Genomic DNA, 13,631 nt, shown 5'->3' with positions numbered 1-13,631 from the left:
GGAGAAAAGTTAAGTCAACACACAGTGCTTAAATCCTACACCTCGCTTCAAAAAGGGGAGTTGAAAGTGCACTTATGACCTTTCTGTATCAAGTCAAAACTGCATGCAGAATTGAAATTACTCTTGCATTTTGAAATTGAGGTAAGACCGCTTCAACTCTTCCTCATAGGATAGTCCTAGTATTTGATGATCTAACTCAAAACTTTTGGATTTATACAAACCTTTGTTTTATTATAACGATATTGTTTAGCCTGAATTTGCTGAGTTTCTAATATTACCATACAGCTAATTTCAGCTTTTATTTTTAAGTGCTAGTGGGATGTTCTGTGGTGTTCACTGGGATATAGATCTTTCATGTATTTTAAGTAGATCCAAGTTCATTCAACACCTCATCATGTTTGTTAAAAAATGTTTTGTATCTTATTGTTTGGACAAATTATACATCTATTTAATCAAGTTACATTTGCAAGTTGCTCTTCAAACACACAAGATTCCCTGTTCCCCTAATGAGTAGTTTCTGTCCTTCTGCAGGCATGCTATTAGACTTAGCCCAAACTCAGAAAAGTACTTAAACACATGTGTAACTTTAAGCATATTAGTAGTTCCTGCTAAATCAGAGTCTTACCACATTCATTACCCAGAGAGTGACAAAAATCTACAAATGAACAATAAGTATCATAACTTTATTTAAGTTAATTAGCTGGGGGTGCATATTTGGATCAAGATCATTAACCCCTGGTTTTCAGGAGACTGATTGCAAAGAATATTTAAATATAAAACATACATTAAGAGTACATTAACCTAATCCATAATATTTCAAAAATTAGACTCCACAAATTATGAAAACTCTTTAAATATAAATGCTGCAAACTTTGAATACCCTTAAAGTGGCATTGTTTAATTTTCATATATAATGGTATTTGAAAATTACTATTTTCCCTTTGAGTAAAGTTATCAGTTATTAATGTACCAATGTTTAATTTCAACAGGGTATGAAGAGTGATATTAGTTAGAAAAATATACATATTGCTATTTTCACTGGGGGAGGAAAAAGTCATTTGAAATATTTATCAAATAAAATATTAAAAAAGTCTCTTCATAAGTATTTTCACAATCCAACAGAAAAGTTAATTAAATTTATATACAGCTATGTAATCAGTCATTTTTAAAAAAAGATATACTTAGGTTTACTAAATTGTAGAGAAAAGAGTGATCTGTCATTAATCTCCAACCTCTTGGCTGTGCCGTTATAAAAGGTTTTTGGGTGAGCCAAAATCGAAGAGCCATGCAACGTTACATAATGCAGTCAAAAAATAAAAATAAAATAAAATAAAATAAAGGTGGGGACAAAACAAAAACAGAGGAAATTACATTATTAAAGGTACCATTGAGAGGAATATTGTCAGGAAAAGGCATTAAATGTTTTTGGTAACATGCAATAACTTGTAGAGGAAAAACAAAATCCAAGTATTAAAAGGACACTTTCATAGTATTTTTAGGAGGTTTAAAATAACCTTTACTACTGTTTCTAATGTACACTTGGAATAGCTCCCAGCTGAATTTTTTTCAGTGTACACACCTTGTGGCTGTACTTCTGTTAAATGGTCAGTGGCTGTTAACTTCTGTTGCACAAGCAATATTAAAAGTAAGTGTTTTAAATAAAGTTAGAGTGTGGAACAGGAAGAAGGTATCTTCAAATTGTATGTTTTTACCACATTCATGCACTGCAGAATTGTTAAACAAATTCTCATCTGGTAACCTCTTGTAAAAGTAATTCTGGTAAAAGAGAGTGATTTTTAATTAGCTACTTAATACAGGATGACATTTGCAACAGTAATCAAGTTTAAATATATGGTAATTTTTTAACCTGAAACCCCTTGAGTGTCAGTAGATTGCTATTTTAATTGCAACTGAAATAAAATACAGACAAAGACTTTTCATGAAATAAATGAAGAATTTTCTTACAATATTTCACAGTAATAAAGAAAACAAACATTCCATGAAAATACTGAACAGAAAAAACATGAAGAATGCAGCAGCAAATGACAAACTGTTCACTCTTCTTTTTATTATCATAATCATTAACGATGCATTCTATGCAATGGATAAAGTGAGGAAACTGCCCTCTTCCTGAACTGGCACTTTTCTACCATATGTCAGCAGTTAATTATGGTGCCTGTAAACAGCTAAGTCATTTTTAAATTTAAATGGTAAAGGAACATATATTTACATATGTACAAACACCCACAAGAATAAAATAAAGCCAAATCCTGAACAGGGGTTTATACTTTAAACAGAAGTGAACGTAATACAATATTGAACAGTACATGTCCAAAAGATTTTTAAAGGCTTGGTGACTTTCATGTATTCTTCTTCCATTCATTTTCCTCTAATATTTAATAGACAATATACTTCATTTCAGAGTAAACAAGTGGAAATATTACAGAGCAAGCCCTGTAAAGTACAGCACCACTACTGAAAAATGCTCGTGGCTTGGTGACCCAGGACTCTGATTTAAAGCAAAAATAAACAGCATATAGCGCAACAGCAAAGAAGTGGCCAATCAGCACCATTGGTTTAGGAGATAAGCTGTATAGACAGAAGAGAAAAATCACATTAATAAAGGGAAATCTGAAGCATTATAGAATTTTCAATTTTACATAATAATTCAATAGGTTTTTGTTCGCATACTACTCACACCTGTTTAATCTAAACAATCCCATCCTGCTGTCTACAGCAGAAGAATTTGCCATATATTGGGGCTGCTGTGTGCTAAGTAATTCCTCCTCCATCATAGTCTGTATGCCCCATTGCCTCAGCTCCATTTCTGCTGCAGTCCTCATCCCTTCTATCATCATCTCCCATCTGAATGATTTCAGATCCCGTTTTGATAGGTCTCCACAGGTCTCATGACTCCACTGTGTCAGGAATGCAGTAGCCCACCTTCTCACATGCTCACAGAAACACGGTCCATTGTATGTTTATTCATTTCAGGGTGCAGTTCAAAACTGTCCCATTTTTAAAAACCATCCAGAGACTCACACCAGCCTTCTTCAAAGAATGGGCCTCACTTGCTCCCACCCCTGCTTTCTCCACTCATCTAGAACTGGCCTCTTTTGCAGCTTTACATAAACTCAGCTCTTGGTGAATGAACTGTCTCTGCTATCAAGTCTTCAGTCATCCTGAACCTCTTCGTCTCATTGAAACTCTCATGTCCATGTCTCTTACTTTCTCTCCACAACTGTTTTAATGGAATCTTCTAACTGCTCAGCGTTTTGGAACACACTTTATAGGAAAGGCATAAAACAAAATAAGGACCAATCCTAAAGAGGTTTGCTAGTGTGGCCCCTTTTGCCCGTATAGGGTCCTATTCAGTGTGAGCATTAGTGGATCATACTCCACTAACTAAAGTTTATACAAGTTCCTGATACAGTACAGTGGGTGTTTTGTTATTTTATATAACTTACACAGATAGCAATCCAACTGGACCGGAAACACACTCCCCCCCAAGTCTGAAGTAATGGAAACATGCTTGCCTTAGCTGATGCAGGGAATCTACAAAAGGAATTAAAATTATTTTCTGTAACTACTAAAACCACCTAAAAAAATAAACCCATGATCCAAAAGTCCATTGAAGTTAGTGGGAGTCATTCCATTGATTTCAATGGGCTTTGAATCAGGCCTTACTATTTAAGTAAAGAATAATCTTACAAAATACTTACTAGTCCGTGAGTACTACATTGAGGCAACTCAAATAGGTTTTGTTTTTTTTTAAAATGGAATTCCTTATACCAATTGTCCCTGGGCTGTTTGCTGAGACATTAACAGCAAAATGTCAGCTCACCCCAGACACCAGCACCACTCACACTTATGAAGGCACAGTCTAACTCTGACAAGTATTTCTAAAAATCTTTTTAAAATTATAATTGCAATTATCATTGCGCAGGCGTGAAAACACACAGAGAGTGTACTTATTTCCTAAGTTGCAATTAATCACAGAAGTTCTCTTAAATGTACTTACCATCTCTGGCAGCAAAGAGTTCATAAAGGGCCTGAGCAAGAACATTCACTACAAAAGAATGAGACTTTTTTCTTGACCAATAAAATGTCTTTTTTGCCTGTAACGATAAGAAAATATTTTTTATATCAAGGTACAGGAAAATATTTTAAAGTATTCTAAATAGTTATAGAAATTACTTCCTTTTCAAAGTTCTGCTGGTGCTGCTACCCTATCTTCCTACAGATTTTGTACACCTTTTTTATTTAAAGATCAAAATCAGTCTCAACTATGATATTGACATCAGCCTGTTTAAAAGCCAATTAGATCTCCCCTTCCCTCATTCTGCTGTAGCCATTAGGACAAATAAAATCATGGAACTTTGATACAGAAGAGACTGGTAACATCATAAAGTCCATTCCCCTGCCAATCCCTATGGTATCTCTTAAAAATAGAGTAGAAATAGGAAGAATGTTTTAACTAATGGGGCTTTCATCATTTCCTTGGGAAACTATATCACACAGTATACACAAGTTTTTTCAGATATTCATCCATTCCTCCCAGTTATACCCTTTTTACCATCTAAATACTCTCCATCCTGGGAATATACACCATCCAAATATCTGTAAGCTCTTATCCTTCTCTCCTTTACTAATTGCTTTGCCAAACTAAACATTGTTTACACTGGCCACTCTAAAAATTTTGAACTGTTTTGAGTGATTCTACTATTTTTAACATATTTTCCCCATTTGAACCTATTTCAAAGCCCACTGAAATCATGGGAGTCTTTCCTTTGACTTCAAATGGATTTTGGATTAGCCCTTATCTAAGTAGAGAATGTATAGCTTAAAATGGTAGAATCTTTCAAAACAGTGGAACTATGTCCACCATCTTTTTTTATTCTTTCCTCTAAAAGTAATCTTTCCAGACCCAGTTTGTGTACATTTTTTCAGAACTGAAGACAATATTTACTGTGCATAACAACAGTTTAGGAACAAGTGAAAAATATCATATTTAATGAATATTGAAGAATGTATTTAGAGATGTAGGCTAAAAGTTTCAAAAGCACCTCAGTGACTAGTGACTTTGAAAATCAATGGGGTTTAAGCTCTGAAATATCTGTCACTTTTGAAAACTATATCCCATAAACTCAGTGCTTAGGAGGTGTGAAAAATGTGGAGAATCTCTCATAATTTGGAAGCAGCAGCTTTGGTAAGGCAGTGCTTCAAGTGTGCTCCTCACTGACTTGCATACTCAGCAAAAAACCAAACATTTAGTCAACACCCCCTCCACTTCCCCAAACACTCTCTTTAAGGACTTCCTACACTTGATTGTTGTAGCTGGAATTTGGCCAGGTCATTAAAGGTAACATCCACGCTCTTATAAAAAGCTACAAGAACTTTATTGACCCTCAAGTAATCAAGACTTTGCTTTTCATCTCACCTGGGAGAGTGCCTCCAGCAGCACAAGCCTCTTAATACCACAACAGGATGTTGATTCAGAGGCAATAATGTTACCTCCCTAATAAGTATTACTTCCTTTTGCATCTATGTGATTAGTTAATGTTCATACATTACTTGAAGTGCTATGCAAGTGCATCATTATTGTAAGCAGGCTCTGAATCAGCTCTCCCATGATATCTAGTGATGCACTAGGGGAAAAGGCTTCAGGAACAGATCATGTTTGTAGAAACATGCCTGCTGTGCCTAGGTGAGCAGCATGATAGAGCTGCTTGCCAAAATGATCAATTTTGGCTGGTTTGGGCTAAAAATCACTAATATTCGAATGCAGGGGTAATGAAATGTTGTCATCCTTATTATATGAGTGAAGGGCAGCAGAACTGTGCTTAGCCTGCTCTCGACTGAGCACCCTAAAATGAGCCTCACTTGCTAAACAGGGCATAGGGATGCCAAGTCCCTGTGGAAATGAGTGTGAGTAGGGACAGGTGTTCCTACCTGGTGGTGTGGATTCTGCCTAAGGAGTTCTACACACCATTTGATCTGTCCCTTTACAGTGTTTAAAGACAAAGCTGATTAGACTCAATTGAGAGTCACTGTTTCTGTTCATTGATTAACAGAGCTGAATCCCTGATAAAGAGATCTAGGGGCTACACCTTAGATCTGGTGTGAAGACAGTGGTGAAATGAAGCACAATGCAGGGGGCTGTACTAGCAGTGAAGTTTCCTGCTACCCAGTGAAATCACTAACAGCTGAATCACTAAAGGACCTGAGTTAAGCAGTAGAACCTCAGAACACAGCATTGCAGAGGTAACAGTGAGAGTCCAACAACGGCTGAAGAGAGTAGCAGTGGTAACAAGGAACCAGTAGCGAGCAGCAGAGGCAAACAGCAAACAGAGACATTGCTCAATGTCCCTTCCATTTCTGTTGGGTGAGGTGAACCCCTCTGAACACACCTCTGAACTCTGGGTCTTTGCTAACCAAGGACACCCAACTGTGAATAGGGTGCAGCAGACAGATGTGTTAAAGGGACGTTCATTCATGGGGCTTTCCCACCACAAGGTGAGAAACTGAGGCAAAGAACACTGCCCAATGTACTGTGGAGTCAGATTTTTCTTATGGTTACATGCTTTTGAATGTGGTTGTGGTGTTTTTCCAAACTAATGCCTGTGTCCCTTTTAAGAAAAGTTCTCTTTTTGTTACACACAGACCAAGTGTTTCTGAGTGTGGAACTATTGCCTTTTAGAGGTGACCAGGGGCAGTGTTAAGTTTTCCTACTTATTGGATGGGGGTTTGAGCTGATTCTGTTCTCTATTGTTAAGAGGAAGTCCTAGATATTGAATTTGGCCCTTGTTGGTACCAACTCCACCTGGCAGAAGGGTTACATTATTCTTCAGCGATCTCTCATCCAAGTAATGGCACATCTACATCTTAAAGTTTGTTTACATAGTGGGGTTATGCCCTCTACAGGGGAGGGATTTCTAAAGCACAAAAATGGATCTGTGTAGATTCTACTGGTTTTCTTTAACATAGTGCTGCCTGAAACACTGCTATGTTAAAGCACACGAGGGAACCTTTATTTATGTGCACCAGCAGGGTCTACACAGACCAATTGATATGTAACAGCTAAGTGTGCTTTAGAAATTTCATTCCTGTGGAACTCATTAACCCACCATGTAGAAAATCCCTTCGTTTGTGACATCTTACTAGATCACAGCATGAAATGGCATCACTACAGTGCAATAAAGAATGCTGGCAAAACAAAATCATGTTTATTACAGCAATGCCTAAGGACCAACCCAGAATGAGGCCCCATTGTGCTAGGCACTGTACAAACACAGACAATCCCCGCTCCAAGGAGCTTGCAATCTAAATAGACAAGACAGAAACAGGATGGGGAAATGGGATATCACACACAAGCAGAGTGAATGATGTGATGACAGCAAACTTCAAGTTAGTTCCACAATTATTTTGCAGTAGGTTTGGTTAGGAGGGGAGAAGCTAAATTGAAAAAATGAAGGGAGAAGAGACACTTAAGGAAGAAGAGTGAGGGGCAAAGGAGAAGAGGGTAAGAGGGGCAGGTATGGAGTGACGCTGAGGTGAAGAGACTTGGGGAGGAGGGGGAATGATTGGATCAAACAAGCCAATCATCACAGGGCAGAATTATAGAAACTTCTCTAAATGTCCAAAATATGTCCTTGCTTTGGCTGCTTCTGTAACTGCTCCTACCAGCTGGAGTCTCTGGCTGGTTCCTCTCTGCAGTTTCTTCTCCCCCTGTTCCCCATCCCCCAAAGGCCACATAGCAAGAAGCAAGGGCAGGGAACAAGGGCACCACATGGGTCCTAATTTCCCCAGAGTGGATGGGATAGGGAGCGTCTGCCCTGCACAGTTCTGAATCCAGACAGGAAAAGAAGGTGGGATGGCCCCAGCTAAGCCCCATTTTAATCCTCCCTCTGATCCATAGCAATTTAATGATCCACAATAATTTCTAAAACCAGCTTTGATTATGTGGGCACAGATCTATTAAACTGCCCTTACCCCAAAGTTAAGTGAAATGTTAAGTAACTGATAGAAATTGCATAAACCCCAGCCTAGGCAGTGTCCCACGGTAAGGTTGCCAACCGTCTCTTATTTCTTCGTTTCTGTACAAGACTGGGAGTTGCTGAATGCTGCAAAAAGCAGCAAGAAATACCCCCTGACGAATGTAGGTGAGCACTGCTTATTATTACTAATTAATTATCATCATCAGAGGAGGAGAGGTGGGGCGGAGGTGCTAAGAAAACAGTCCATTGTTTTTTAACTACAATGTTGGCAACCCTACGATAAATTTAACTTCAAAATAACGTCTCACCTGCAGAACAGCAGAATCCTCATAAAGGTCTGGAATATCCTGGAGCAAGCTTCTCCATATTTTAACATCATTCAAAACAACACTCATTCCTCCACCTGTCAGAGGGTGCCTCATATTATATGCATCTCCCAAAAGAAGAACTCCTATATGGGAGAAAAAAAAAATGGCATAGAATACATGCCATTTTAGAAATCAAAACTTATTTCTTTATCAAATTTGCTAAACCGTACCAAAAAAACATTGCAGCCTAAAAACTACACAGATTCCATGCAGCAGCTTAAAAATCAGTGTAAAATGCATCTGAACAAGTTAAAGCTTGAAAATGTGTTTAAAAAACAAAACAAAACAAAAAAACAGCTCAAGAAAGGGTTATAAAAATTTCTTTATACTTCCCTTTAAAAAAAATAACCCTCTCTTGACAGATAACAAGCATGAAAAACCTACAGCCCAAAATTCACTTAAAAAAATATTCCTGTGTGTGTTTGGCACCTATAAACAGCATGTTGATAGTGACACTAGAGTTAATGTTGTTGGTTGGTCCATTTTAAAACCTGTTTAAAAAAAAAACCTGCATGTTTTAAAAGTACCATTTTCACACAACATAAAACAAATATGACTGGGAAAGTAGCACTGACAGCAAACAAAAATATTTCTAAATGTGTTTGATGGTAATTAACCCTATGCTTTTAAATATTTTTTATTCTTATTCTACCTTGTTTGTTAACAGGCGAAGGAGGTAGAAAACTTGCTGGCATGGTCCTCAAACGATCATTTTGAGCAGTTATTAGGAATGGTTCCTTTAGATGCTCTGCAGGAACAAAACTCTAATTATATTACGCATATGGAAATCAAGTTAAATAATTTGCAGAGAACTACTCATAAGTTCTAAGAGATGTAACCATTCTGAATTGCCAGTGTTACAATAACATCAAACAATAGTTTGTTCATTTTACATCTGTATCTATAAATAAAATAAAAATTACGGTTCAATTCTGCAAAGCCTACAAGGGCTCAATCCTGCGAGATGCTGAGTGCTCTTAATTGCAGCTGACTTGATTGGGAGTAGAGGATTCTCAGAACCTCATAGGATCTGTACCCAAGTGTGAACATAAATTGGAGCTTAGCACATAGGCTTGCAGCATCAGGCCCTTTGTTGCAGAGGGGAGGAAAATTGAGAAGAACAAACAATAATTCTGGCATTTTAATCAGAACAGGCAAACTAAACTTATACATTTAGCTGAACATCACAGTCCTTTTTAGACCAGGCTCAGAAAGTCTTGCAGATTTTACACTTCTCACGAACATGAGTTTCCCCCAAGCTCTCCAGACAGCTCTGATGCAGGTCACTCTTTGGCATAGGCTTCTTACATGAAGCACAAGGTTTAAAAAACAAGGTTACTTACCAGAACTGATGTTCTTCCAGATGTGATGCTCATTCCATTCCACTATAGGTGAGTGCACGCCACCATGCACGGTTCCTGGAACTTTTTTCCCCTTAGCAGATCCCATAGGGCCAGCTCTGGTGCCCCCTGAATTCCTTCGCACATGCTGCAGTATATGAGGCACTGCTGGCCCTATGCCCCCCTCAGCCTCCCCTTTCTGCCAACCCCAGCAGCGGGGACGGGGGTTGGGATGTGGAATGGACATGAGCAACACATCTCAAAGAACATCAGTTACTGGTAAGTAACCTTGTTTTCTTCTTCAAGTGATTGCTCATGTCCATTCCACTATAGGTGACTAACAGGCAATACTTTGGAGGTGGATAGGAGTTACCGGTAAGCTGCCCTCAGCATGGCTCTACCGAATCCCATGTCCTCTGTCGCCTGCTGGGCGATGGCGCTTGAGCTCTGGTTGAGTGTGCTGTGATGGTTCCCGGAAGCGGCACCCTCACCTGCTTGTCGCAGAACTTGATGCATGCTGTAATCTGTGAGGAGATGCCATCTCTACTCCTCCTCTGAACCATGCAGTTTGGGAAAAACATGGGGAGAAAAATATCTTGGTTACAATGAAATTGGGAAACCACCTTGGGCAGGAAAGCTGGATGCCACCCCAATTGCACCCTATCCTTATAGAATACCGTATAAGGGGGCTCAGAGATCAAGGCCCTAATCTCGGAGACCCTCCTAGTTGAGGTAATGGACACCAGGAAGGCTACCTTCCATGAACGCATGGGCAGAGGGCATGAAGCCATGGGTTCAAAAGGGGGGCCCCGTGAGTCTCAAGAGGACCAGGTTGAGATCCCAGGAAGGCACCGGGTCACGGACCTGCAGGTAAAGCCTCTCCACTCCCTTGAGGAACCTGACCGACATGGGGTGGCAGAACAGTGATCTCCCCTCTAGCCTCTGATGGAAGGCCGAAATGGCCTCCAGGTGAACCTTCAGCAAGGCCAGTACCAGACCCTGGCACTTTAGCTGGAGCAGGTACTCCAGGATCACCTGTTAAGGTGACAGAATGCCCCAGACTCCGCCTAAGAGGTAAACCATTTCCACTTAGCCCGATACACAACCTGTGTAGAAGGCTTCCTACTGCCAAGCAGGAGTTGTTGGACCTGCACCGAGCAGGCTCGCTCTCCCTCAGTCAGCCACAGAGCCTCAAGGCCGTGAGGTGCAGGGAGTTCAGGTCCGACTGCAACAGATAACCATGGTCCTGTGAGAGAAGGTCGTGCCACCTCAGGAGCTCCAGGGGTGGGGTGATCGAAAGGTCCAGCAGCGTGCTGAGCCAGTACTGTCTCAGCCAGGCTGGAGCGATGGGTATACTGTCCACCCTGTCTCTCTTTAAATTCAGCAGGACCTTGAGCAGGAGCAGAATGGGCGGGAACGCGTACATGAGGGTCCCCGTCCAGTCGATGAGGAACACGTCGGAAATCGACTCAGTCTCACGACCCCAGAGTGAACAGAACCTTGGACACTTCCAGGCCAACGTGAATAGGTCCAGTTGGGGAACACCCCAATTCTGCAGGATCATAGCCACCACCTCTGGGGGTAACGGCCAGTCATGGCAGGGTAGGAACAACCTGCTGTGGCTATCCTCCTCATCGTTGTTCCTCACTCCTGTGAGCTGAGAGGCAGTCATGTGGAAATCGTGCTTCACGGCAAGGTCCCACAGACGGATGGCTTCCTTGCAGAGGGCCGAGGAGCACGCTCCCCCTACCTGTTTATGTAAAACATGGCTGCAGTGTTGTCCATCAGCACCTGCACCACTCTGCCTGTTAGGAATCAGAGGAACACCTTGCACGCTAGGCGAATGGCCCTCAGCTCCTTCACGTTCATGTGCAGGCACCTCTCCTCCCCTGACCATAGCCCCTGAGTGCTAGGTTGGCGCTGATGTGGGCTCCCCATCCTACATCCAAAGCGTCGGAAATTAAGGTGACCGACGGGACCTTCCTTGAACGGAATGCCCTTTACCACTGCCCCGGTAGTCCGCCACCAGTTTAGGGAGGCTAGGACGGGCAGGGGGAACTGTGACCACCCGGTCCAATGGGTGTCTGCTCTGCACATATCCAGAGGTCAACCATGCCTGAATCGGTCTGAGCCTCAGGTGAGCTCATCTCACTATGTACGTGCAGGCCGCCATGTGGTCTAACAGCCGTAGGCAGTGCCCGGCTGTTGCTATGGGGTATTGGTGCAGCTGAGAGGTGATGGAGATCATCACCTCAAAACGTGGCTGAGGCAGGAAGACTCTGGCCTGGGAAGCGTCCAGGGTGGCCCCAATGAATTCTATCCATTGCACTGGGGTTAGAGTGAACTTCTGCTCATTTATGAGCAGTTCCAGCCTGCCGCATGTGGAGCAAGTGAGGGTTGCGTTCTCCTCAACTTGGGACCTGGACCTGCCCCTGATCAGCCAATCGTCCAGGTAAGGAAATTTTGCACACCCTTTCGCCTCGGGTGGGCAACCACTACTGGCATGCAGGCATGCACCTGGTGAATGCCGTTGGAGCCACAGATAGGCCAAATGGCAGGGCTGTGAACTGGTAGTGGGAGGCAACCACAGTGAGACGGAGAAACGCCTGTGGCTGGGGAGGGTAGACACATGAAGGTGTGCGTCCCTGAGGTTGAGAGTGGCATACCAGTCTCCTGGATCCCATGAAGGGATTATGGAGGCTAGGGAGACCATGAGAACCTGAGTTGTTTGACTATTTGTTTAAATGACTCAGGTCTAATATGGGTCTCAGACCCCCCTTAGCCTTGGGGATGATGAAGTACCTCGAATAGAACCCCTTCCCCCCTCTGCCTTGAGGGACCATTTCCACTGCTCCTATGCTGAGGAGGGTGTCCACTTCCTACAAGAGGGGTTGTTCGTGAGAGGGGTCCCTGAAGAGGGACATAGGGGAAGGATTGTTAAGGGGGGTAGGTGTAAACTGTTTAGAGGTTGTCCGACCCCCTGGGGGGCCCCTGCTGGGGGGCTGAGGACAAGCTGGGGGGCTGATTTCTTCTTCTGAACCCCCTATTTCTGTCCCTATTTCTATAGGGTTGAAAGGGTCTAGGTGGAGGCCTTGATTGCTACTGCGCCTGGGGCCATGACTGCCTCCTGGAAGCCTGGGGCATGTATAGGCCCAGGGTGCGAAGCGTGGCCACGGAGTCCTTCAGACCATGCAGCTTCACATCGGTCTGGTCGGAGAATAGGGCTGACCCATCAAAGGGGAGGTCCTGAATCGATTGCTGCACCTCCTGGGACAGGCCCGAGGATTGCAGCCACGAGCACCTTCTCATAGAGATGGCGGAGGCTACGGCCCTACCCGCCGAGTCAGCAGCGTCACTGGACATTTGGAGCGCTGCCCTAGCCACCGTGATTCCTTCATCCAGGATGGTGGTGAAGTCTGCGGCCTGGTCCTGGGGCAGGGCCTCAGCAAACCGCCTGAGGGAATCTCACAAATTAAAATTGTATCTCCCCAGGAGGGCCTGATGGTTGGCAATCCTGAACTGCAGGGCTGCCGTGGAATAAATTTTTCTCCCGAACAAATCCAGCTTTTTGTTGTCTTTGTTCTTGGGAGTGGAACCAGGCTGACCTTGCCTGTTCCATTGGTTGGCTGAGTCTACCACCAGGGGTCCTGGGGCCGGGTGAGTGAACAAATACTCGAACCCTTCAGCCGGGACATAATACTTCTTCTCAGCCACCTTCGACGTAGGGGCGACCAAGGAAGGAGTTTGCCACAGGGCCTTTACAATTTTGAGGACCCTATCATGGACTGGTAGGGCCACTCTTGCTGGGGCAGCCACCACCAGCATATTGAAGAGGGTATCCTCGGCCTCCTCCAACTCCTTCACCTCCAGCCCCAAGTTAGAGGCCACCCTCTTGAGCAGCTCCTGGTGCGCCCTGAAATCCTCCA

The 13,631-nt window shown here is 42.7% G+C and overlaps 1 protein-coding gene across 1 annotated transcript in view; it reads right to left on the bottom strand.

Moving 5' to 3' along the window:
- Nucleotides 1-533: 533 nt before the first annotated feature.
- The window catches only part of SQLE (squalene epoxidase), a 28,703-nt gene continuing 15,605 nt past the window's right edge, over nt 534-13,631 (bottom strand). The window contains exons 7-11 of the mRNA XM_067531348.1: nt 9,018-9,113; nt 8,306-8,448; nt 4,022-4,118; nt 3,468-3,555; nt 534-2,589 (exon numbers count right to left, since the gene is read on the bottom strand). Of these exons, the coding sequence (XP_067387449.1) occupies nt 2,397-2,589; nt 3,468-3,555; nt 4,022-4,118; nt 8,306-8,448; nt 9,018-9,113 (617 nt within the window). The 3' untranslated portion in view covers nt 534-2,396. The remainder of the gene's footprint in view (nt 2,590-3,467; nt 3,556-4,021; nt 4,119-8,305; nt 8,449-9,017; nt 9,114-13,631) is intronic.

Source organism: Emydura macquarii, unplaced genomic scaffold (genome assembly GCF_026122565.2).
Source record: "Emydura macquarii macquarii isolate MOO-44397 ecotype Brisbane River unplaced genomic scaffold, CSIRO-AGI_Emac_v2 contig_369, whole genome shotgun sequence".
Lineage (NCBI taxonomy): Eukaryota > Metazoa > Chordata > Testudines > Chelidae > Emydura > Emydura macquarii.
Note: the sequence above shows the minus strand (reverse complement) of the source record. Positions and strands in the feature narration are given on the sequence as shown.